The sequence below is a fragment of the Macrotis lagotis genome, chromosome 3 (assembly GCF_037893015.1).
Source record: "Macrotis lagotis isolate mMagLag1 chromosome 3, bilby.v1.9.chrom.fasta, whole genome shotgun sequence".
NCBI lineage: Eukaryota > Metazoa > Chordata > Mammalia > Peramelemorphia > Peramelidae > Macrotis > Macrotis lagotis.
In genome coordinates, this window is record NC_133660.1 from 238,873,984 (window position 1) to 238,900,115 (window position 26,132).

General features: G+C 36.6%; 1 protein-coding gene across 3 annotated transcripts in view; it reads right to left on the bottom strand.

The window, feature by feature from the left end:
* The window catches only part of SBF2 (SET binding factor 2), a 483,290-nt gene that overhangs the window by 13,850 nt on the left and 443,308 nt on the right, over nucleotides 1-26,132 (bottom strand). For all 3 annotated transcript variants that reach the window (XM_074230291.1, XM_074230290.1, XM_074230292.1), the window contains 5 exons: nucleotides 15,318-15,444; nucleotides 7,128-7,255; nucleotides 5,516-5,749; nucleotides 4,334-4,438; nucleotides 2,482-2,675 (listed from right to left, as the gene is read on the bottom strand). In XM_074230291.1, the coding sequence (XP_074086392.1) occupies nucleotides 2,482-2,675; nucleotides 4,334-4,438; nucleotides 5,516-5,749; nucleotides 7,128-7,255; nucleotides 15,318-15,444 (788 nt within the window). The remainder of the gene's footprint in view (nucleotides 1-2,481; nucleotides 2,676-4,333; nucleotides 4,439-5,515; nucleotides 5,750-7,127; nucleotides 7,256-15,317; nucleotides 15,445-26,132) is intronic.

A 26,132-nucleotide genomic window follows, 5' to 3' on the forward strand; every position in this document is an offset into this window, starting at 1 on the left:
GTGGTCTCTCTCCCTCCCCCAGAATGCCAAGGATCAGACACTGACATTCTCCATTCTGGCCTTCTGTTTAATCTGGCTGCTTCTGACTATGGACACAGCCCAGGCATTCTTGGGCTCCCCAATCTCATGATTTTAGAGATGAGGAAACTGAGATGCAAAGAGTCCATCAGGCTACACAGTTAGGAAGTGACCATGCTAAGATAAGAACTTGGCAGGTCTGACTACTATTTTAGATGAATTTGATAAGTGTTTCAAATTAAATCAACATTTATTTTATACTCTGTGGCTTCAATGTAAAGGTAGGAATCAAGGAGGATGGTAGAAAAAATTTAGTACAGGAAATATAGTACAGGAAAAAGAACCCTCCAAAAGGCCAAAGACTTGTAGACTCCACCCAAGTCTCCCAACTACATGTCTTGAATACTCTCTTGAAAAAGAGTCAGACAGACCAAATGCTGAAGAACATCACAAAAAGTGAAGCAGACTGCATCTTCACAGACAACTACTGACTAGTCACCAAGATGGGAATACTCTCCAAATCATCTGTCTATGTAGAAGGCAGACAGGCCATGAACTTGTTAAAGAAGAAATCAAAAGAGCAAATGAAAAGAATAGGATGAAAAGATATGACCTACAATTAAAAACAATCTATAGAGTTTTTATAAAGAGAAATAGATAAAGGATCATTTATGTGGACAATAACCATTGCTTGTGGAAATTTAACCACTGTAAAATAATCACCCAAAAGAGGCCTCAGGCAAGACATCTTATCTTTTTGCCAAAATTTCAAATCTGAAGTTTGTGGAAGATTATGAGCAAAAAATCACTTCATAAAAGAAAAAAAATAAGCTTGCAGAATGGTTGGCCTTAAGTCTAATTAAGACACATCATACTAAGACTATTTAACGATGAAACTGGAAGAACAATAAAAAGTCAAAAATGGAAATGATCTGTCAACAATTTCCTCCATTGGTGGCAGAGGAATCAATACATGAAGACTCTGACATGTAGAACCAAACCCATTTAAAATGACTTTCTCTAGTGTGCTCCACAGAAAAAGATAGTACTAAAGAAAACAAGTTGAATTAGACCAAAGTAGAATATAGAGAAGAGAATCCTGATATAAGGAATATAATTCTGAAGGCATTGAGAGATTGAGTCTCCAGGTAGTTAAAAGTGAGCAACAAACTAAATGACTGGGGGGACCATCAACTACAGAAAAAGGATGATAGAAAGAGGGCATGAACGATTACCAACTCAGATCCACCCCTTTTCACCTTTGTGAAACTCATCAGAATTGTCTACACAAAGAACAAGTGTATCTCTATAAAAACAGGAGAAAGAAACGTGAAATCTTTGGCAAATGAAATTCTATAGCAAACCACACCATTATCCAATCAATTGAAAGGGTCAGAAAACACAAGATTCCATTGTGAATATTTTTTTAAAGAGGATTTGGTTTGGTGGAGGAAAAATGTTTTCTTAAAGGTTCTCCTGCAAAAGGAGTTTAAAGGTATTTCTGATGCAAACTTTATGATATGAAATTCCTAGATGGACCCAAGAGGAAAGGCAACTTTGACAACTCACTCATCATTCATGTTCAGTAAAGTACAAAACTAGAGAATATATGTTCCCCAAAGGGATTTTTCCAGTTATAGAGAACATCCAGTCAAAAGGCAAATCGAGGAGAGATTGATTCCCTATGAGTGGTGATATTGTTTAGTGCTCCCATTAGCAGATGTCATTTTGCTAAATGCATCAAGCCCTAGACCAACGATGAGTACTGTAAATGAGATTCACAACTACTCAAAAGGATTCACCTTCACCATTGACATGGTAAGCAACAAGTGGATGAAGACTATGTATCGTACAAAATATAGTCTATAGAGTATGATGGATGAATGAACGAAAAGGCACTCATGTGGAAACACTGGACTAAGCACTACTGTTATACAACCTTTTGTTCAGTAGAAGGAGACAACCCAGATGGGTTTTAGTGACCTCAAAGATGTGATTAAAGAGATTGTGAGCAGTTCAGTTGCACAACTAAGGGAGAGCAGAGGGACAGTCTGAGTGCCACACTGGTTCTCACAGAACCAACAGCATCCTAGATGTGGAGCTGATCCCTGGGGAGAAGTTAAAGAGAACATGGGAATGAGCAGGAGAAAGTGTAGGTGGGGGGGGTGACTTAGCCTATTGGAGGGAGTATCCACAGATCCAATGAAGAATACTAAACTTTTACCTATGCAAAAGTTAACTAAACATTCAGTAAAAGAGAAATTCATCCTAGGTCCTGCTGCCTGGCAAAGAGCAGGCAATCCCACAAAGAAAGTCAAACCAACTAAACCAACGAAACCACAGGGATGAATAAAGAAAAGGGACACAGAGATGACCATCCTCCTAAGCTAACTGACTAAGCTGGTGATCACAGGGACACACTCTCTAGGTGGCAAGGAAATTGGAAAGGGTCCTGTATGTCACCTGTTCTCATCGTTTTTGGAAGTAAACTGGCTGTAAAGTGTGGCTGCCCTCCGGTCCACTCCATTGGATGGGGAGATGCTGGCATTTTGTTCTTCTCCCAAACCACTGTCAGGTAAATGAAGCAGAGATCTCTTGTGATAGGAATGTAAGTTGGTAGTCACAATTCCTGAGGAGTTGGAAGGGTGTCTCCGGGGCTGAAAACATAAAATACATTTCTTAGACCACCTTGGATTAAAAGCTGAAAAAATAATTTCTAAAATTCAACAGCTTGCCAGTAAACCTGAGGCTACAGACATGCATTCTGTTCCAAGGGTACCACCAGGCAACATTACCCACTCCTATAAGCAGAGATAAAGAGAGATCAAGTGACAGAGATAGGGAATTTAGGTGAATTAGATAGTGAACAATATTGTTATTTTTAAGATATTCTCATTTTCTGTTGTTATTTTCTCCATTCCTTAAAAGGCTGAGGTGGTACATTCTTTTCCCCATCCCTGGCACTACTTGCTTCTCTGCCCTCTGTCTCTCAAACTGTCCCCCAAACTGAAGCCATGACAAAGATATCTGCCACATATATTGGTTTCTGAAGTGGGTCCTATGATGTTTACTTCAATTGTTCCCAATGCCTGGTCTCTGTTTTAGTTCTCTTCTTCAAGGGCTACTGTGGCAATGAGGGTAGACCACAAGGTTCTGAATCTGTGGACCTTGGCCCAATGGCAGTAAACCTTGAAAATGAGAAGAGTGGTATGAGGTATTACCTCACACCTAAGAGATTGGTAGAGATGACACAAAAGGAAAATTATCAATGTTGGAGAGGATGTGGAAAAATTGGGACATTAATGCACTGTTGTTGGAGTTGCAAACTGATCCAGCCATTCTGGAGAGCATTATATAACTATGCCCAAAGAGCAATAAAACACATTGGCTTTTGACCCAGCAATTCCAATATTAGGTCAATATCCAGAAGAATCATAAAAAATGGGAAAAGTCCCAAATGCTCAAAAAAATTTATAGCAGCTCTTTTTGCAATGGCAAAGAATTGGAAATTAAAGGGATGCTCATCACTGGGGAATGAGTGAACAAGTTATGGTATATGAATGTAATGGAGTACTATTGTTCTATAAGAAACCATGAATGGTTGTACTTTGGAGTAGCATGGAGCACAGGAACCAATGCTGAGCAAAGGGAGCAGAACCAAGAGAACATTGTACACATTAGCAATAACACTGTGAGTAAATCAGCTTTGATGGATACAGCTCCTCTTAACAATTCAGAGATCTAAGACAACCTTGGGAGATCTGCTATGGACAATGCCATCCACATCCAGAAAAAAAAAACTACCATGGAATCTGAATGCATACTCTATTGTCACTTTTTTAAAACTTCTTTTGTGTTTTTTCTTCCCATGGTTTTCTTTCCCCTTAGTCCTAATTCCTCTTACAAAAATGTCTAATATGAAAATATGCCAAACATAAATGTACATGTACAACTTTTACCTGGTTGTTCATCATCAATGGTAGGGAAGGAAGGGTGGTGAAAAAATGTGCAACATAAATTTGTAAATGGATGAATTTTGAAAAATTACCATAGCATATAATTAGAAAAATAAAATAAAATATCAGAAAATGAGAGGATTGGATCACATGATCTTTCAGGTCCCTCCCTTCTTCAAGGTACAAATTTTCCAAGTTCAACTCAAATGGCAATTGTGCCTCACTGGATGGAAGTCATCTAGAATGTCTCTGTGATGCCCCACTTTCAAAAACTTTACCTGGAGAGACTTGAAAAATGATGGTCCAGAGGATGTACAACCAAGGTGGACACATGAAGGTACTTGCTTGGACCTACTTACTTGGTCTTGTCTTGTATCTTCCTTAAGGTTCATGCTCACTCTGTCCCATAGCTGCTGCCATCTTTCTGAAGTTTGGTTCAATTTGTGCTCTAATCTTTCAATTTCCTGTACCCAAGGATAAAGGGTTTTGGGGAAGGTTAGTAATTCTGGCTAACTGATTTATTAGCTGTATCACATCTACAGCAAAATCTTTGGAAGACAATAGAAAGTGGATATTGAAAAGACCAGTTGAGGAAGTAATTTGGGTCTGACATTAGAACCCACTACCTGTTATTTTAAAATCACAACCCATGGTCCTGGTGGGGGGATTACCTTATGCAATGCTTACCTGCGTAAAGTGATGTTTCAAGAATTCAAAACAAAATCTTTTAGTGGGCAAAAGGGCTTTAATAATAAAAGATGAACCCAAACACCAAACTCCCAAAACACTATAGAACCTCAGAATCTGATTCTCTTGGAGCATCCCTGCTACAGTTAAGAAAACTAATCCTACAAGAAGGCCTAGAATGGGCAAGATGGACTGAGATGTGACCACATGGGTATGAGGTGATGCTATCTGACCATGTCCATCAGAAATACCCCAGTGTAGGGTGAAGAGAGGCAGCATTAGGAAAGGCAGGGAGACATATACTGGGGTTTATTCTATTTCCAAATGTATCTTGGTAAGCACCGAGTTTATCTAGATATATTCTTCCAGTGGAAGGCAGCTAGTCGGGCCCTCATGGACATTACAACCCTTTTTTCTTACAAAGGAAGGTAGATTCTTGTTTGGGGTGTTCACAACTACCCCTTCAAAATTGGCTTTGCTGGTTCCAGTTATGAGGCCATTTTGCTCATTCCAACAGACCAATTATTATGATAGCAGCGACATCAGGATATAAAATTTTGGCAGCTTCACTTTTTCCCATTACAATATTTCTAAGCAAAACTGGTTTTCTTGTGCTTACTTTAGAGGCTTTCCTAAAGTGCTGTCACTGAGTAACAAGAGCAATGTGTACAGCTGTTTATGAGAACAACAAAAACCCAGGTCCAAGGTCAATAGAACTGACTTCCTAAGGTCACACACACAGACACACAGACACACACACACACATGTGCACGCTCTTTGTCTCTGTCTCTCTCTCTCTCACTTGTGTCTTAAGGCAACTTAAGTGATGGTTTTTTGGGAGTATGCTGACTTACGTTGAAGAGACAAGTGATTGCATCTGGCTGCACCTTACTGACATCATCATAACAGGGCCACACTATTCTCCTCTTGCTCTCTGGTCTGATCCCATCAGCTTGGTCAGCTTCTTCATAAGGTGTGGGTTTTGGAGAGAGCATTGTCCAGTCATAAGAAGGTCCCATGGATAGTGTTTCTTCCATATAATAATCCCACTTCTTGAGGCTGGATACATTTATATTGGGCTTTAGTACCTGTTTAAATGGAACATTACAACTGACACCAGAACCTTGAGAGCTGAACATTTCTCAATACAATGGGAATCTGCCCTCTCCACATCTACATGCTGGGCTCCAAGCAGTGAGGTGGCTTGCTTTAAAGCAGTTAAATTACTGTTCTTTTCAAAGAACACTGTGACCATCACCTTGGGCAGAAATGCTCTTGATACCAATCTGGGTAACCAGACTTTCCTAAGCAATTTATTTTAAAGCATCCATTTAGAACTGCCTATGAAGTGAGTCAAGGTTACAGTGATGCCTTTTATCTTTTTCCCTTGCAAATCATTCCTGAGCATGAGAACTGCCACCTTGAGGGCCAGAGGTGCCAGGGCCCTGTGCTACTGTTTCCTATGATACCTCACCTGCTAGGCAGGTACTCCAAACATCTTTGCTTCCCTTCACATGCCGGGGTAGCCCTACTATCAGAGGATTTCTCTGAAATCTCTTCAGAGTTGAGTTAGACTTTCACCCTGGACTAATGAATTCAGCCAGTTTACTTCCAGACAGGAAAATTCCTTTTCTTCCTGGTATACATATTAACCTTGCCCTTTTCAGGCTTCATGCTCTTCCAGTGATTGTGTTCTGGGACTGAGTGAATCAGCCCAAATCTAATTCTTCCTTGATGTCCCCAGTTTTTCAGACTTCAATCCTAATTCTTCTAGAACCCTCCTTTTAACTGAGTCCTCCTCATCTTTTTTTTAGTCTGGCTTCAGAGAGTCCTATTCCCTCCCCACACCCATCGCTCTGTCCTCCTCTGGCCCTTCTCCACTTCTCTGGTCGTTCTTAAAGAGAGACTCCAGGACTAGCCTCAGAACTCTGACCCAGACATCCCAAGGTTCTGCCCTAGTGTGGATGAAAGCCCCACACCTGGGCCTTGTCTGCCACTTGCCTTTAGAGAGTTCAGATGCATCTTGAAGTAGAGGAGTTTGGTTTACTTTCCCCCTTGCTTTGCACTTAAAAACCCTCAAGTTTATCTGCATCTTTCTATCTTAACATGTATCTTCTCCACCATCTTCCCCAGGCTTCTCTGACTTCTTGTGATCTGGGAATGCTTACTATCATTTCACCAGGATGGAAGATTTTCACTCTGCATGTCTTCTTTCAGATGATTTATTTTAAAAGTCCAATGAGACCAGATCTGGCATTATTCCTCGGGGAACTACTTTTTGTTTCCTGTTTCTAAATCAGGAAAGCTCTTTCCCTGACAGAACAGTCCCTCATCCTCTACCCCAAACCAACCTAAAATGCCTTGGAGGCAGGACTTTTCTCAAAGTCTAAACAGATTAGATTCAATTTGTGCTATTGTAGTTAATTCAGCAAACCAAAACTCAAACCAGAGTGGTTTCTCCAATACCTCGGTCTCTGCTGGTGCGTATAAATAATTAAAGAAGATGGGACTCCGCTTGTGCATCCTCTCTATACATTCCCAAATGCAAATTCCCTTTTTGATATGCTTGTCTCCTTTATCTTCAAACAATGTTCCTTAAAAACAACACAAAAAATCAAAGAGAAGATTAAGTCTAACATAAAAATATGAGGCAAGAAAAGGGAAGAACATTTTATATGAAATAGAGAATCAATCAATAAGTATTTGTTAAGCACTTACTATTGCCAGACATTATGGTAAATGCTGGCAAAAATGAACTTAAAGAAACCACTGCAAATGTCCATAGGTCTTAAAATCAAGGGAATTTCATAGAAATGAAAACGACAACTTTCACAGATCATTGGGATTGAGAAAAAAAATATGTAATATGATGGAAAGAATGCTGAATTTGGAGAAAGAGGATTTGATCAGTCTCTTATTTATTGCCTATGGGACCTGGGCAAGTCATTTAATTCTTGGTGCCTTAGGTTCCTCATCTGTAAAATAAGGAGGGTTGATCACAAAGATAACTCTTAAAGACCTGTAAATGCCAATCAACAAAATGACTAATTATGACTCCAGAGGGCTGGTGATAAAACACAGACCAGGCCTCTTTACAAAGAGGAGACAGACTTAGGACATAGGCTGAGATGAATATTTTTTGAATATGGACAATCTGGGAATTTGTTTTGCTTGACTATGTATATTTAGCACGTGGGGATTTTTTTTTCCTTTTTATCTTCCAATGGTAGTGGTGGGGGAGGGAGAGAAAACAGACTAAATGAAATTTTTAAAAAATGGTGTGGTTGGACTTAGTGATACTCCCAAAGAACCCACAATACACTGAATCAGTCCGTAATACACTGACTCCAGACCACACCCTGGCAAAACCATAGCTCTGGGTCCTCCTGTTCTCCTTTAGGAAAGCCCCAGGGAAGCTTCAGTTCTCTCCTTACTCTCTGGCTGGCTTCCCCACAGTTTTTCCAGTCCTGTACGTATGTACATATACCTATTACCCACATTCCTAACCTCCAATTTTGGAATGATAATCAAATCTACTCTGATTCTGAGGAAGTATGCCAAATTACTCCTTGATAGTCTGACTAATAATCATCCCTCTAACTTTCCAGACCAAAGTCCCAATTGGCCACCATTCTCCCATGTATGTTCTATTTTCTATTGGAATATAAATTTGAGGGCAGAAACTGTGATTGCCACTGATTTTGTATCCTTAGAGCTTAGCATTGTGGTTCATGCACAGAAAACTCTAAATAAATGCTCATTCATTCATTCATTCATTCAAAGAAACTCAAGACTCAGGGCTGGAAGGCTCCTGAGAGCTTCATCAGTCCAAACCACCCTGAACAAGAATTTCCTATATGAGGTTTATGAGTGGCCATCCTGACTAAATTGCGGTATATGAATATGATAGAACATTATTGTTCTATAAGAAACCATGAGGGATAGGACTTCAAGATGGACTGGAAAGACTTGCATGAACTGATGCTGAGTGAAGTGAGCAGAACAAGAATAACATTATACACAATAAACAGTAACATTGGGTGATGATCATCTATGATGGATTTGATCATTTCTGTAAACCAAATTCCTCTACTTCACAATCAGAAATAACACTAAAAGACTTGTGTGGAGAATGCCATTCATATGCAGAAAAGGAACTATGGAGTTTAAATGCAGACCAAATTTCTTCAGTTTTCAAAAAAAGTTGGCTTATGAATTATATAATTTTTTTCTCTCTAAGTTTTTCCTCTTCTGTTTGGATGTGATTCTTCTTTTATAACATGAATAATATGGATATATGTTAGGATGGTTATAAATGTAGAGCCTAAATTACATTTCTTCCTGTCAGGGGGAGGGAGGAGGGAAAAGAGAGAGAAAAATGTAAAAAAAAAAAAAAGATCATTGGAAACTACTGTTACATGTAGTTGGAAAAAGAAAGGAAAACAAAACAATGAGTGGCCATCCAATCTTTGTTTCTACCTCCCTAAAACAGTCCATTTTATTTTGACATAGTTTTAATTATGAAGTTTTCCCTTAAAATGAAGTTGAAAAACATATTCCTTGTACCTTTTACCTAGTGCTTCTAGTTCTGTTCTTTGGGATCTTGAATAATGAATCTAATTCAGTTTTTTGTATGCTATTGTTTAAAATATTTAAAGATAATTATCAAGTCTTTCACAGTTGATCATAGTTACCAATATTGCTGAAAGTTCTATTCACTTTACCTTGCATCTTTTCATGTAGTTCTATTCATTTTACCTGCATCATTACATATAACTCTTCCCAGTTTTTTTCTGAAACTACACTACTTGTTATTTCTTATACTATAATAGTATTCTACCACATTCATATACCATAAATTGTTCAGACAATTTTCAATTGATGGGACAGTTTGACACATTTTTGGATACAAAAATTCTGATTTCCAGAATAGCTGACTAATTCACAACTCAAGCAGCAGTGATTATTTTCCCATATCCTCCCTGGCATTTGTCATTTTCCTTTTTTTATCATCTTCGCCAATCTGGTGGGTGTGCGGTGGTATCTCAGAATTGTTTTGATTTGTATTTCTCTAGTTATTATTGATTTAGAGCATGTTTTTCTTATTGCTATTGGTAGCTTTGATTTCTTCTTCTGATAACTGCCTCTTCAAATTTCTTGACCATTTATTAACTGGGGAATGGCTCTTATTCTTGCAAATTTGCCTTTATTCTCTATATATTCTAGAAATGAGACCTTTATGAGAGAAATTTAACTGCAAATATTTCTCCCCAGTTTCTTGCTTTTCTTCTAATTTAACTGCATTGGTTTGATTTGTGCAAAAACTTTTAAATTTTGCGTAATCAAAATTATCCATTATACCTCCTGTGAATCTCTCTCTTATTAGTCATGAAATCTTTCTGTATCCATAAATGTCTCTGCTACACTGATTTGCCTATATGTCTAAATTATGAGCTTATTTTGAGTTTATCTTTATATACCATGTAAGATGGTGGTTAATGTCTACTTTCTACCAGATTACTTTCTAGATTTCCTAACAGTTTTTGTTAAAAGGTGAATATTTACCCCAATAGCTGAGATCTTTGGTTTATCAAAGACTACGTTATTGTGATCATTTGCTTTTGAATACTGGGTATCTCATCTGTTCTATTAACTATTTCTTACCTAGTAACAAATTGTTTTGATGATTTGTTTTGTAGTATAGTTTGAGATCTGATAATACTATTCCACATTTTTTTTATTGGTTTCTTGATATTCTTGACTTTCTGTTCTTTTAGATGAATGCTATTTTTTCTAGTTTTATAAAGTAATTCTCTGGTAGTTTAGTATAACATTGAATAAATAAATTTAAATAGTATTTTCCTTTTTGATTATATTGGCTCAACTTAATCATGTGCAATTAATATTTATCCAATTATTTAGATCCCTATTTGCTTCTTCAATGCTTTGTAATTATATTGATCCAGTTTTTGTATCTTGGCAGGTAGATACTCAATTATTTTATATTATCTGTAGTTATTTTAATTGAAATTCCTTATTCTAGGGGTGGCTAGGTGGCATAGTGGATAAAGTACTGGCCTTGGAGTCAGGAGTACCTGGGTTCAAATCTGGTCTCAGACACTTAATAATTACCTAGCTGTGTGGCCTTGGGCAAGCCACTTAACCCCATTTGCCTTGCAAAAACCTAAAACAAACAAACAACAACAACATAAAAGGAAATTCCTTATTCTACTTCTTCCTGCTGGATTTTCCTGATAATATACAGAAATGATGATGATTTTTTGTGGGTTTGTGTAATATACTTCAATTTTGATGAAGATATTGATTAAAATAGTTTTTTTAGTTGACTCCATAGTGTTTTCTGGGTAATCAAATTACTTGCAAAAAGTGATAGTTTTGTTTCTTCTTTCCACATGCTTATCCTTCAATTTTTTTTTCTTATCTAGCTTTTCTGGTACAATAGTAAATAGTATTGGTGGTAATGGATATCCTTACTTTACCCCTGATCTTACTGGAAAGGGCTTTAGTTTTAACTCATTACAGATAATGCTTGGTCTTTGTTTTAGATAGATACAATTTACCATTTAAATTAAATTCTGTTTATTCCTGTGATTTCTAGTGTTTTTAGGTTTTTTTTTTTTTTTTGTAAGGCAGTGGGGTTAAGTAGCTTGCCCACTGGTGTTTTTAATAGGAATAAATACTGTATTTTTCTAAATCTATTGAAATAATGTTATTTTTATTGTGATTTCACATTTCTACTTTCTTCATATTTTTGACTTTATTATTTCTTAATGTCTCATGGAGTCATTACCTTCTATTTGTCCAATTCTAACTTTTAAGGAGTTTTTTCAGTAATGTTCTGAATTTATTTTACAAAGTGGATAATTTTTATTTTTTTTGCATATCTCTCATTTCTTTTTCCATTTTCCCTTTACTATTTTTGTTTTTCAAAGTTATTTTTTTGTTTTTTCAAAAACAAAACATTTTTATTTAACTCTTCTGAGAATTCTTGTTAGGCCTGTGTCCATTCTGTATTTTCCTTTGAGTCTTTGCTTATAGATGTTTTATAGGACATTGTCATCTTCTGTATTTGTGTCTTGAGCTTCCCTGTCACTTCAGTATGAAACTGCTGGGTTAAAAAGTATTTATGAGGGGTGGCTAGGTGGTGCAGTGGATAGAGCGCTGGATAGAGCACTGGATAGAGCACTGGCCTTGGAGTCAGGAGTACCTGAGTTCAAATCCAAACTCAGACACTTAATAATTACCTACCTGTGTGGCCTTGGGCAAGCCACTTAACCCCATTGCCTTGCAAAAACTAAAAAAAAAAGTATTTATGATATTACACTATATAGTATAAAATTACACTATAATGTAATTTTCTTGAAGACTGGGACCACTGTTATTGCCTTTGTCCTAGTGCTAAGCAATCACAGCAAGAACTTAAATGTTTGTTGATTTGATGTGAATTGAAGATAAAAGAAAATTTATAAATTTATTTAAGTTTTACTTTGCAAATATAGTATAATATAGTCTTAGCAAAATCTACAAGACTTGCTTATTATATGTGAGGAATTAATTTCAAAATATGTCAGATCTTGAACTCACAAAGAATGCAACACAAATGATTGCTGTTATTGAAGGAAAACTATGCATGTCTGAATTTCTCACTTATTTGTAATGTTCCCAGCTTAAATCTTGAATATACAAGTCAAGAATACTGTGCCATGGGAACCTCACTCATCTCCTCTTTGTACACTCTGGTTTCATGATACTGGTCTTCTTGGTGTTCTTTAAACAGAACACTTAATCTCTCAGTTCTAGTTTTCCTTTGAGTCTATCATACCTGTAATTTGCTTATCTCTGCCTCCTGGCTTCTCAGGCTGTCTTCAAGTTTCTAGATTCCCCCCTCCTCCAATCCTATATCTTTGTTGTTTCTGCCAGGAATTGAAGTCAGCCTATAATATGCAAACCCTACTCTTTTGCCTTTGTTGAAAATCAGAATAATGTGCAATCATGTGCTGATTGTACCCCACTACATAATGAGAGTATTTCCCCCAGTCTGTACTAGTCAGACATGAAACCATTTTAAGGAGTTTTTTAAATTGTTTAGTCATTTATCTACACCTTAAATAATGACCATGATGATTTCAGATGATAGACAAGAGGTGTGGTTTCAATCCTGTAGCACTGAAGTTAAAAAAAGTGATAATCAAAGATATATTTCAAAAACCAATTCAGCATACTACATACGCCTTTTATATTTCCTACCTAATGAATTAAAATGAACTTTAACCACTTATCACATTTCACCTAGAATAATCCTCCAAGTAGATTGGGCAGGTTGGTGTAGACTGGACTGAAGAATAGGACCAACAGTCGGAGTCTCTTCAGATATGTTGGTTCCTTGATAATTAAGAGTAGTGCCTCATCTAGGAGTGACTTCTTGCTATGTATGGTTCAAATGACTCATGCTAACAAACATTTTTTCATTTATCAGAAAGGAGTGGCTGAAGCTTATTTTAAAATTCCTGCTCTGCTCCATTACCTGAAAGCTACACCACATACACTATGATTGACAGAACTCCATTTAGCCATAATGAGTGAACTTATTCATTCATTTAGTCTTAATGCAGGTATGTCATACAATGTCATACTACAGGTGGAACAGCATCAATCACAATTAGTTGTGGTCACATTTTGGGGGAAGAATTTGGAACTGGATATGAAAATACAATATCCTGTTTCTCATACTCTAACATAAATTTTTGCATATCAGGACATGATACTGTTGGAGAGTAAGATAAAAAAAGGCCAGTTGGAAAACTTAAAAAAAAATCATAGCTGGGTCATACATGCTTTAACATTAGCAATACCTAAAGTGTTTGTCTATGTAAGGTTAAATCTTTCTAGGCACAAATTCATCATTCATCTTTTATATAATTTATATAATTATGTGGATGGGGTCTTACTTTGCATTTTTTAAATAGTATTTTTTCCAATTATATGAAAAGAAAATTTTTTACATTCATTTTAAAAATAATATTTTGAGTTCCAAATCCCCCCCTCTTGCTCTTCCGCTTCCCTGAGATGGTAAGCAATTTGATATAGGTTATATGTGTGCAATCATGTAAAACATATTTCCATATTCTATCTCTTGTATTTTTGACAATGGTCAGGGAATAGAGGGCCAAAGCTATTTCTCAAATGCATTGCTAGTGCTTCACTACAGATATTCATAAAACATGGTTATTTTCCAAACTCAATAGGAATAGGACTAAGAGAGGTTGTGGTAACTGGAAAGAGCAATACATTAGGAGTTAAGAAATTCTACTAAGAGTGAAATATGTGGAGAACAATGATATCTGATGACCTAAATCACATAAAAGGAAAACTGTAAAGACTTCAGAATTTTGACTCAATGATAGATCAAGATTTCAGAAGACTGATGGTTAAGTATATCTACCACCTCTTGGCAACTTTTGGTGAGATGAAATCTTTTTTCTGTGTCTGTGTCTTCTTACACAATATGACTAATATGGAAATATGTTTTGCATGATTATATATGTGTAATCATATAAAATTGCTGACTCTCATGGAGAGAGAGAATTTGGAACACAAAATTCTAAAAAATGAATGTTAGAAATTGTCTTTACATGTAATTGGGAAAAGACAAAAATATTATTTTAAAAAAAGATGGTTCTCATCAGCATATTATTAAATAAGTAATCTAAATTTACACTTTTGGTTCTACTAATGTCCTCTCCTGATGAGACATGAGACATGGAGGTGACCTTGAAGGCTCTGTTGCAAGCCCCAGTAAGAGACTGTTTTGCTGTCATCAGAAGTGAAGGTGATTATTTTTGGTCATAGCTATTCATGAAATCATTTCTAAAGGCCTAAAGAGGGAGGTATTATGCTGGATAAGACCACAGGTCAGCAGTAATCTCAGAGGGAAGACACTATGAGCATTGAAGGGGACCATGAATGTATTCTCATAGAAGGTGAGATTTTCTGAGATGTGAGGTGACAGGTGAGATTGCTGAGTATTGAAGGAAGCCAGGAGAGTCAAGAGGCAGTGAGGCAGGTCTTTGGTTAAATCAACACCATAAATAAATGGTTTCTTACTCCTTACAAATGTCCCCCAAGTCAAGTATTACTATTGGGGAATCTGTTAATATATAGAAATATATTTTTCAGAATAATTAGATCCAGAATACCAGCACCCACTAGAGTCCATTAAGTGTAATATAATTTCAAAGAATTAGAATGTGAATTACAGAAACATTTTCTTAAAAATAAAATTAAAAACCATCCCATGAGAGTTTTTTTTCCTTCCCAAAGGTAAAGAACCACAGGGATATCTTACCACAGACCAATTTGCTTGAGGTACAATGATGAACACTGACATGAAATTAATTGATATAATGAAATGCAAAGTAATCTCAGTCAGTACTTGTTAGTTTTAAATAGTTTTTTCCCATTCTCAAGAATGAAATATTTGCCTTGAAGAAAAACTAGGATGAGCTCAAAATCCAGATCTTATATGGCTAGTTTAATGCAAATTGCCCCACCACACAATTTCCCTAGTTGTGTTACCAAAAAAAAAAAAAATACCAACCTATGGTAGAGGTACCAGGACTATCTGCAGATACATACCGTGCTCTAATCGTTCATGGTCCGAGTTCAGAAGAAAGGTTTTAAAACGATTGGAGACATAGTGGAATGCAAGGAATTTTAGGTAATACTGATTGAATTCAAACTCTGTTGGATACTGGTTGTGAACCTAGAACAAACAAAGAGAAGAGTGATCCATGTGATGAAAAAAAGTTGTCACCTCACTTTATGGAAGATCTCAAAGGGGAATCTGAGCTCTCATGGTTTTGAATGTGTTTACACCATTTCCACTCAAGTATGTTCCCAAATGGGCTTAGTTCTCTAAATTCATTTAATCTTTAAGTAAACATTTACTGATCATCTCCTTTGTACAAAACATTGCAATAAGTTTGTCCTTCAGGAGCTAATATAGGAAATATGATACATAAACAAGTAACTAGAATATGAGGTAAGATGTGACAGGTGTCATATGGCTGGCACATACCAAAGGATGCACACAGATAACAAGTGAAATAAGAATTTCTTTCTTTGAAAAATGACAGTGTTGGATCACAAAACCTCCAAGATCTCCTATAGTTCTGAGAGTCTGAATTTAGTATAAAGGAAATTACAATGGACTCTGCAGATAATGGAACCATAACATTTCATGAAAAAGTAGTGCTTTTCAATGACATTGTTACTTCTGATTCTCCCACCTCTGTGAGATAGGTAAGCTATTCATGGAAGCCTTCATGGAAGATAAAAGGATTTGAGAGGGGCTTTGAAATAAGTGGATGGAGTCAGAGCCAAGAGGGTTGAGTAAAGGCAGGAATTCACATGAGCTCTTTCAAATCTGCCTTTGAACAAAGTTGAAATAATGCCTGGAGTGGTAGAACCAACAAAGGGGTGGGATAAAACAACAAAAAAACAACTTGTAAGATTGGCAGGAAAGGTCTGTCTCACTGAGGTGAGAGTAGATTGACTGCAGACCAGTGCAGGCTTGTACCCTGGAAACAGAATTCTGTTGCATTTTCTATATGCAATTCTGGGTTGCAGTCCCAGGTCAAACACAGGCCAGGAGGGCAGTGACCACATTTCTCATTAGAAAAAGCTTGCAGATCCCCAGAAGTGGCTCTGAAAATGGTGGCATGAAAAACCTGAAGTTTGGAACAGTGCTCCATCAACCTTGGAACAGAATCCAACTTTAACATAAAGTTAAAAGTCAAGAAAAAAAAGTTGGAAAATGAGGAAGTGATAGGGAAAATCAAAACACAAACTCAGAAGGCAGTGAAGTCAAAAAGAAAACCTCAAAGAAAAATATCAATTGGTCTCAGGCCATGGAAGAGTTCAAAAAGGATTTAAAAAATCAACAAGATAGAAGAAAAGTTGAAAAAGAAATGAAAGTCATTCAAGAAAATAATAAAAAAAAGAGTCAACAGATCGATAAAAGAAGAAAATAATAACTTAAAAACAATAAGTCAAATGGCAAAAGAGGCACAAAAATCACAGATAAGAACTCTTTAAAAAACAGAATTGGCCAAATAGGAAAAAGGTACAAATGCTCACTGATGAAAATAATTCCTTAAAAATTAGAATTCGGCAAATAGAAGAGAAGGAATGACTCTATGAGATATCAAGAAACAATAAAACAATACAAGGAATGAAAAAAATAGAAGAAAAACTGATCTAGAAAATAAAGGATAATTAAGAATTATTGGACTACCTGAAAGTCATGACTAAAAAAGAGGAGCCTAGACTTTATATTTCAAGAAATTATCAAGGATGGAAAATGTCATACACATTCAGAGAAAAAAGACTATGAATTCTGAATGAAGTTTGAATTTTAATTTTTAAAAAAAAATTTTCTTATGGTTTTACCCTTTTTTTCTGATTCTATCACAACATGACTAATGTGGAAATATGTTTAACATGGTTGTACATATATAGACTATCTCAGATTGCTTGCTATCTTGGGAAGGGTGAGGGAAGGGAAGGAGGGAGAAAAATTTGGAACTCAAAAATCTTATAAAAATGAATGTTATATGTAATTGGAAAAAACAAAATACTGTTGAATGGGGGAGGGGGAAGAATATTTAATGAGAGATCACTTTCTGCAGAAAAGATTAAGTTTCCTTGAAGGAGCTGGCAGCTGAGTTGGGCTGAAGAAAGTGAAGGATTTCAATCATAACAGATGAGGAGGGAATATATTCTAAGCATGAGTACCAGTGAATGCAGGCACTACCTCATACCTCAAGTAGAATTAGAGAATAAGAAGGTAATGAAGAACCTTGCTAATAGTTTCCCTCTTCTTCCTCCTGAAGCTGGAAGAAGCTCTCCAGATAAACGAAAAAAACTTAGAAAAAGTAAATATGGTAACATTTCAAAAAAGGGGGAGGGCATGAAGAGTGAACAAACTATCTTAATTAAGGCATCATTCCAACAGAAGAGAGAAATAATTGTATTCCCTTCAAACTTAGAGCCAAGTAGGAATGGAAAAAAGTCCTTACAGGAAATGAACTTTAAGCATATGAAAGGAAAAAAACAAACCCTCAGTTACTGAACAAAGAAATAATCAACTCAGTCTATAGAAATTGGGTCCGTCCAATGGAGTTGGCTAGTCTCACAGTTGAACTGGAACCAGCTCTGAATCCTGATTGTTAATTTCTCATCGTGAGAATTTATGACTCAGGAATGACAAATGATACAAATTAGGGCTTGATTTCTTGTTTTGTTGGTTGTCTAGACTTAAGAAAGTGATGGAGCAGATATTAAAGTTCAGATTAAACTTCAAAAAAATTATCAAGAAAGACTGCTCTGATATCCTAAAAACAGAAAGTAAAATAGAAATCAAAAGAATCCACTGATCATCTCCTGAAAGAGATTCCAAAAATGAAAACTCCCAGGAGTATTATAGTCAAATTCCAAAGTTTATAGTCAAGAAGAAAATACTGCAAGTACCCAGAATGGAACAATTTAAATATTATGAAGCCACAATCAGGATCACACAAGATTTAGCAGCTATCATGTTAATGGGCTTGGAATATGATATTCTGAAGGACAAAGGAGCCAGGATTACCATTAAGAATCACCTACCCAGAAAAACTGAGCATAATCCTTCAGGGGGAAAAAAATGGATCAGAACTCAATAGGAAATTTAACTTTCAAATATAAAACTCAAGAGAAGCATAAAAAAGGCAAAAATGAAAGAGAAATCATAAGGGATCTGATATAGTTAAACTGTTTACATTCCTATATAGGAATATCATATTTGTAACTTCTAAGAACTTTATTATTATCAGAGTAGTTAGAAGGAGTTCGCATAAAGGGCACAGATGTGAGTTGATTATATTGGAATGATACTCAAAAAATAAAATTAAAAAGTGAGAAAGAGGGATGCATTAGGAGAAGGGGGAAGAAGTGGTAGAGGGGGTAAATTATCTTACATAAAAGAGGTATAAAAGAGCTTTTGTACTAGAGGGAATATGGAGATGGGGTGGTAGGCAGCAAAGAATTGGCTCAAAAAGGGAATAACATCCACACTCAGTTGAATAGAGAACTCTATCCTATCCTACATAGGAAGTACAAGGGGAGGGAGATCAGAGAAGGAGTGGTAGTATGCTGATAGGAAGGTAGGATGGAATGAGACAGGTAGCAATCATGATCTCAGACAAAACAAAAGCAAAAGTAGATCTAATTAAAAGAGAGAAGTAGGGAAACTACATCTAGCTAAATGGTACAATAGACAATGAAGTATTAACAATACTAAACATACCTACAAAAAAATGACCATGTATTAGGCCATTAAAACCTCAAAACCAAATGCTAAAAAGCAGAAATATTAAATGCATCCTTTTCAGGTCACAAAGCAATAGAAATTACATCTAATAGAGTCACTGAATTAATTGAAAACCTAGGAACAATCAATAATTTCATAAAGAGAATGATAAGAATGAGACAACATAAAAATTTATGGGAGAAAATTTGTATCTCTAAATGATTACATCAACAAAATGAGTAAAAACAGAGAAAGAAAACTACAGACTAATTTCTCTAATGAATATCAATGCAACAATTTTTAATATGATAACAATAGATAATAATATACTATGATCAGGTGGAATCTATACCAGGAATTCAAGTCTAGCCATTCTCTCTGTAGTCAGTTTTGGGGTAGGTGTCATCTACGTCTGAGAAAAATGGCATATTCCTTTCTATCTCATTTATTCGATTTTCTCCAGGGAGCTAGCATATCTAACTTTTCTAAAATTCTATTTACCTCCTTAATTTCATTCTTGTTTATTTTATGGTTAGATTTATAAAGTTCTGGGGGGGGGGGGGGAAAGTTGAATTCCCCCAATAGCTTTACTATTTCCTCCTGTAATTCATTTAACTTCTCCTTTAAAAATCTAGATGCTATTCCACTTGATGCATATATGTTTAGTATTAATATTATTACTTCGGTGCAGCTAGGTGGTGTAGTGGATACAGCACTGGCCCAGGAGGACCCGAGTTCAAATCCAACCTCAGACACTTATTACTTAGCTATGGGATCTTAGGCAAATCACTTAACCCCATTGCCTTGCAAAAACTAAAATTTTATATATATATATATGAATGTATGCATGTATTACTTCATTGTCTGTGGCACCTTTTAGCAAGATGCAGTTTCCTTTCTTTTATCTCTTTTAATTAGATCTATTTTTGCTTTTCCTTTGTCTGAGATCAGGATTGCTACCCTTTTTTTTTAACTTAAACAGAAGCATAATAGATTGTTTTAGCCTCTTACCTTTACTCTGTGTGTATCTCTCTGCTTTAAATGTTTCTTAAAAACATAACTTTGTAGGATTATAGTTTTATGGAAGTTAATCCCATTTCTATTCACAATTATGATTACCCTTTCCCTCCATCCTTTTTCCCACTTAAACTTTTCTCTCTCCTTTCACTGTTTCTCCTCAAAAGGGTATTTCTTCTGACCACTGCTTTTTCCCCTTCTTCCATTCCTAGATAAAAGATTTCTATACCCAACTGTTGAAATGAATGGAGATTGACAACCATAGTAAGAAGTCAGGAAGCCAGGAATACTTATCACAAAAAGTGTGAATGAATTAAAAAAAAAATTTATCAGGCACTTAGAATGTACCGAGCACAGTAGATAAGAAGACAGAAAAATGAGACAGTCACTGATCACAGGGTGTATACTCTTAATGAAGATGACAAGATTGGGAGGATATCATTTGTAGGACAGAAAGAAAAACCTCTGAGCTCTAAGGATGTATTACTGAGGTGATGCAGAAGCCTATCTAGCAATATCCAGGGATCTTGAGGGTCAGCAGCAGGGAAACTGGCCAGGTCTGTTGGTCCTTGACCTTAGAAAAAAGATTTTATTGGTGATTCTTGGCTCATCCAAGTCATGTGAATATACCTGTTCTTCAGGCTGGGAGGTTTAAAGAGTCCACAAAGGGAAGACATATCAATTTTCTTCAAATATCTGTCATGCATTGTTAGACTTCTAAAATATTAAATCAAGAAAGGACATTAGAAATAACTTCAACCTCCCTTTTACAAAGAAAGACACTGAGGCTCTGAGACGACTATTTAAAGTCACATAGAATGGAATTTGAAACTAGAGCAGGTTCTAACTTCCAAATTCAATGCTTTTGAAGTAATACCTTCCTGGAGACCAGGTGTGTTCTGTGCTGCTTGTGAGGGCTGAATCTGGGCCAAGGGATAAGAGTTTCAGGAATGCAGTTTTCAAACAGTGGGAGAAATGTCTTTACAAGGAGTGAGCTTTTTGAGGGCAGTCTGAGGGCACTCTGGCAGGGTCAAATATAGGTTCTTCCAAAATGGGGAGATGCATGCATGACTGAATAGAAAGAGGAAGAAGCAACAAAGAAGAGATTGAAGATAAAAGACTAAAAATTAGAAGAACAAAGTACTAGAGGAGTTGGGAGGGGAGAGGATCAAAGGCAATGGGGAAAAGGGCTAGTTCTGGCAAAGAGGAGGAAAGGAAGAGATAAAGGAGGAGACAGACTTGAGGTGGAGAGGGGAAAAGGTGAAATAAATCACAGCTGTTCTTAATTTTTTTCTGTAAAAGAGAAGACAAGGTTATCTGCTAGGATTGAGGAGGTGGGAGTGGCAATGGGGAATGGAGAAAGGTGGAGAAATTTTAGAATAGTCAATGAGGGAATTTTGCTAAGTGTTCTGGGATTTACATAGATTAAATTTTGAAGACATATTTAGAAGGCAATCTGGCATTAGCAGAAGATAGATTTAGTTTCTAGAATTCAAATAGACCATCTGATTGCAGACTTGCGATATACTGTAATATATCAGAGAGAGAGAACGAGAGAGAGAGAGCAAGAGAGAGAACATGAGTGCAATTCCAATTTCATTCTGCTTAAGCCAATAAATATTTTTTTTGGAAGCTAGGACATTTTTGGCAGGATGCATAAAGTTCCGATCATAATTTTACTCTATTAAGAAGCTGTTTCAAATTAGAACTGCAGTTGGAATTTTCAAAAAGTGTTTGTAAAAGTCAACTTTGTTCTTAAAGTTGATCATCTCCAAAATACTTCTTGTATCAAATAAATTTAATTATATTTTGCAGGCCAAGGTAAACTTGGAGCTTTATAATATGTTATTTACTCGAAAAGAATTCAAAATCATGTATACTGTTCAGCATGTTGCTTGTCAAAGTTTGCAATTGAATCTTAATTTTCTACAGTGAAGAAAGGCTCATTCAACATGTTCTTAACCTGTTTGTTAACTGGATCACTGTTAAAATGTTCATGATTAAGCATGAAAAAAATACAGAATTCAGAAGAGGCCATAAGAGTCGGCCATCACTTTTTTTTTTTTTTTTTAGGTTTTTGCAAGGCAAATGAATTAAGTGGTTTGCCCAAGGACACACAGCTAGGTAATTATTAAGTGTCTGAGACCAGATTTGAACTCAGGTACTCCTGACTCCATGGCAGGTGCTCTATCCACTGTGCCACCTAGCCGCCCAGCCATCACTTTTGCTAACTGCCACAGATGCCCCATTTGCATGGACAGGAAAACTTGCCTCAAGAGATAAGGTCATAATTCCCTGTTATTAAGTTCTTAGTATAATAGAAAAAAGCCTCTCATTTGAAAGTTAGAAGATCCATATTCTGACCCTAGTTCTGCCACAAAGTTGCTCTAAGCAATCACTTGACCTTTCTGGGTCTTTCTCTCTTTGTTTAATGAAGGTACTGTATAGAATGATCTCTAAATTAGATCAGATTCTCACACTATGAATGAGTTTGGGGAGCAACAAACTATGAAGTCTGAGCACACATGAATAGAGCTTGGAGTTCTAATCTTATAAAACTCAAAGGACCCTGACATATAATAATAATAATAATAATAATAATAATAAGCATGTTATCCTGCTGCAAGGTAGTAAGCAGTTCACATAACATGATGCTGATAGGCATTATTCTTAGGTTTTTCCCCTCTTTGCTAGTATTCTAGTATAGGCAACCAACATGACAATTTGCCTTCATATGTCATAGGATCTAATTCTAAATGCCCAGAGACATTGACATTTAGGTCTGAGTATAAAAGACAGAAAGTATAGATCTGAGTCTGTTAATACTTATGATTGAACTTCTGTAATCCACCAGGACAGCAGAGGATTTCATGACTTTCAATAATACATCAAGGTAGTATCTACCCTTCTCTCATTCCCCAACAGTTTGCCCAGATTTCAAGGAGTCTGGCTAGTCAGGAACCACAGGTATTGCACTCAGAGCATGTTTACCTGCCTTTGGGAAAGAGCCACTGCCCCAATTTAATCCCCAATATTACACACTTCACTGGCATGAACACACTAATAGCTGACAGCCATTGGAAATCAGATTTGAGGCCTTGAAATTTTAATTACTAATGAAATCCATCAAGTTAAAATGGAATTCTATTGAGAATGTAGTATACTATTCCAAATACAGACTTGAAGCTACAAATGATTTTAGAAGAGTCTAATTACCTGATGAAACTCCAGTCTAGAGGATTAATGTGGCCCAAGCAGAAAGAGCAATAGACTTGAGAACAGAGGTCCTGGGTCTAAATCCCAGCTCTAATACTTAGTAGTGATGCATCACTGGGTAAGTCTCTTCCCAGATCTGGGCCTTGGATTTCTTTTCTATACATTCAGGGAATTGTATGAGATAGTCCCTTGAAGCTTAGCCATTCTTTTATTCCAATTGCCGATCAGGAAGACAAAATCCTGCTACTTTTGCTCCTTCAACTATTAAAGGAAGCTCAGTCTATATCAACTGTGCTTAGTGTAGGCTGAGAGCTGAAAAGTGAGATAGAGGTTGAGTGTTTGCTCGGCTTCTACCAGCTACCTTCCATCTGGCAATGCCTTGGAAGAGCCTCAATCTGTATTCCCATTTTACAGCCTAGTTGCTATCTCATGACATCAACCAGAGGATTCAGATCTTGAATGAAGTGGATTATCTACTCACTTTTTTGAACAGCTCTAATTAGATTGCTGGCATATTGGAACTATGTCTATAGACACACTGGTGTGTGAGTCAGTTTCACTCAAGTTTAGAATGAAAATGTATTGGAATTATTTCTTTCTCCAATTTTGTCCTGGAAGTATCTTTCAGAAGTCCAAGGGAAAATTCTGACATGCTCAGAGAAAACAGATTCTCTGATAAAGGAGGTCTTTTTACTGGCATATATTGGGAAAGCAATCTACTGTAACGATTGGCTCTTGGTAGTTTGGTGATTGTTCTTTTGACTTGAGTTGCATTGTTGAAAGCAAATGAAGCTTCCTGTAATGACATCACTTTAGCCAAACTGACGTTTGGGGGAGAAATTCACCAGATGTTGCTATTATGAAACAGTGATTTAGCATTTGTAATTCAGCCGACACCTGGAGCTATTGGCATCAACAATGGCTTTTTATGCCATGAGGCAGTTCTAAATTAAGAGGCGGAACCTCATGTGTTTTCTTTGTAATTTGATTTTTATACATGGGAGAGTTCAAGTAGTGCTTCACTGGATGGTTCTGAGACTGAAAGAGTTAACTGGTGTTTTCATGGGTCATTGTTTCTTTCAGAAATTATTTTGGTAGCCACCTTTGGGGTGTTGGCTTCACTTCTGGCAGCAGCCAGGCCAACTGGAGTATGCCTGTGCCTCTGACATCTATCCAAAATTTATCTGAAAGGGAACTCTACAAGGCATTTATTCTCCTTCTGGGAGCAGCCTGCTGAGGCATGGAAGGCCTCCTTGGAGCTACGACACTCAGAACACACAGGGTACTGACTTGCTATCAAGGCACTCCTTGGCTCCCCTGCTCCAGGTGCTCCCTGAAAGCCACAGGATGCTCAGGACAAGTATCAAAAGGCCATTCGGAAAGCTCTGATTCAAGAGGCCTACCCACTTTGCCACTTCCTGCTTCACTGATGTCATGGCTGTTGTTATTCAGTCAAGAGGGTGTGATGAAACTTGAAATTATGCTGAAGCCTTTACACCTTATGAAAAAGCAGCTATGTCAATTCTTTCATTGGTGCTTGGTGAACCATTAATATTCAATACATGAAAAACAACTTGACTTTCATCCGAGTCAAGCAACTTAACCAAAAAAACCTTTTAAAATGGATTTTTCTATATAAATCTAATAACCAGTAAAATCATAATAGCCTGGTCTCATGGATAAAGCACAAATTTGTCACCTCTTAGTTATGGGTGTCAAAGTAAATCACTTGGACTTTCTGGGTATCAGATTTCTCATTTGAAAAGTAAGAACAACTAAATCATTAAAAAATGAGCCCCTTAGGGCTGCCCTGAGACACAAATGAACAATGTATTTAAAGCACTTAGTAATTCTTTTCCCACTTAGATTAGATTCTTTTCTAAAAGTAATATTAGATGAAACCGGGACGCAGTTTTACCTACCACCCTATCATCAATATGTGACTTAAAAAAAATTATTTTCACATTACCACAATAATCTTGTTGTAAAAGTAAACATAATCCCCCCTCCCCCCAGATAGAGAAGCCCCAAGAAGAAAAGTGAGAGAAAAAAGTGCATTTCACTCTATGTTCATATGGAACATTCTTTATCATAAGTCCACCGGAGAAGCTGATTCAATATTTTTTCCCACAATTGTTATTGTTAACTGCATTTCCCTCCATCCTCTTCCTCCCCACTCCCATTTATTCTATTCTCTCTCCTTTCACCATTATATCTGACTACCCTTTCCTATGATCTTCCCTCTCTTCTATTACCTACAACCCCCCTCCCTTTCCCTTGTCCTCTTTTTCCCATTTCCCATTCCTTTCCTCTCCTTTTTCCTCTAGGGTAAGATAGATTTCTCTACCCTATTGTATGTTATTTCCTCTCTGTGCCACTTCTGATGAGAATGAAGGCTCACTCATTCCCCTTCATCTTCCCCCCCTTCTACTCCATTGCAAAAGCTTTTTCTTGACTCTTTTAAGTGAAATATCTTAGCCCATTCTACCTCTCTTTTCCCTTCCTCCCAGTACATTCCTCTCTCTCCCATTAACTCCATATTTTAACTATATTATACCATTATATTCCACTCCTTCATGTGCCTTGTCTATATTTGCTCCTTTTAACAATTCTTACAAATGAGAAAGTTCATAAGAGTTTCAGTATCATCTTCACATGCAGGAATACCACCCCCTCTATGCTTCACCCAAGTCCTATACTTGAAGAACAAACTTTCTGTTCAGCTCTGAACATTTCAAAAGAAAAGCTTGAAAGTCCCCATATTTCATTGAATGTCCATCTTTTCCCCTGAAAGAGGATGTTCAGTTTTTCTGGGCATTTGCTTCTAGGTTGTAATCCAAGCTTTTTTGCCTTCCAGAATATTATATTCC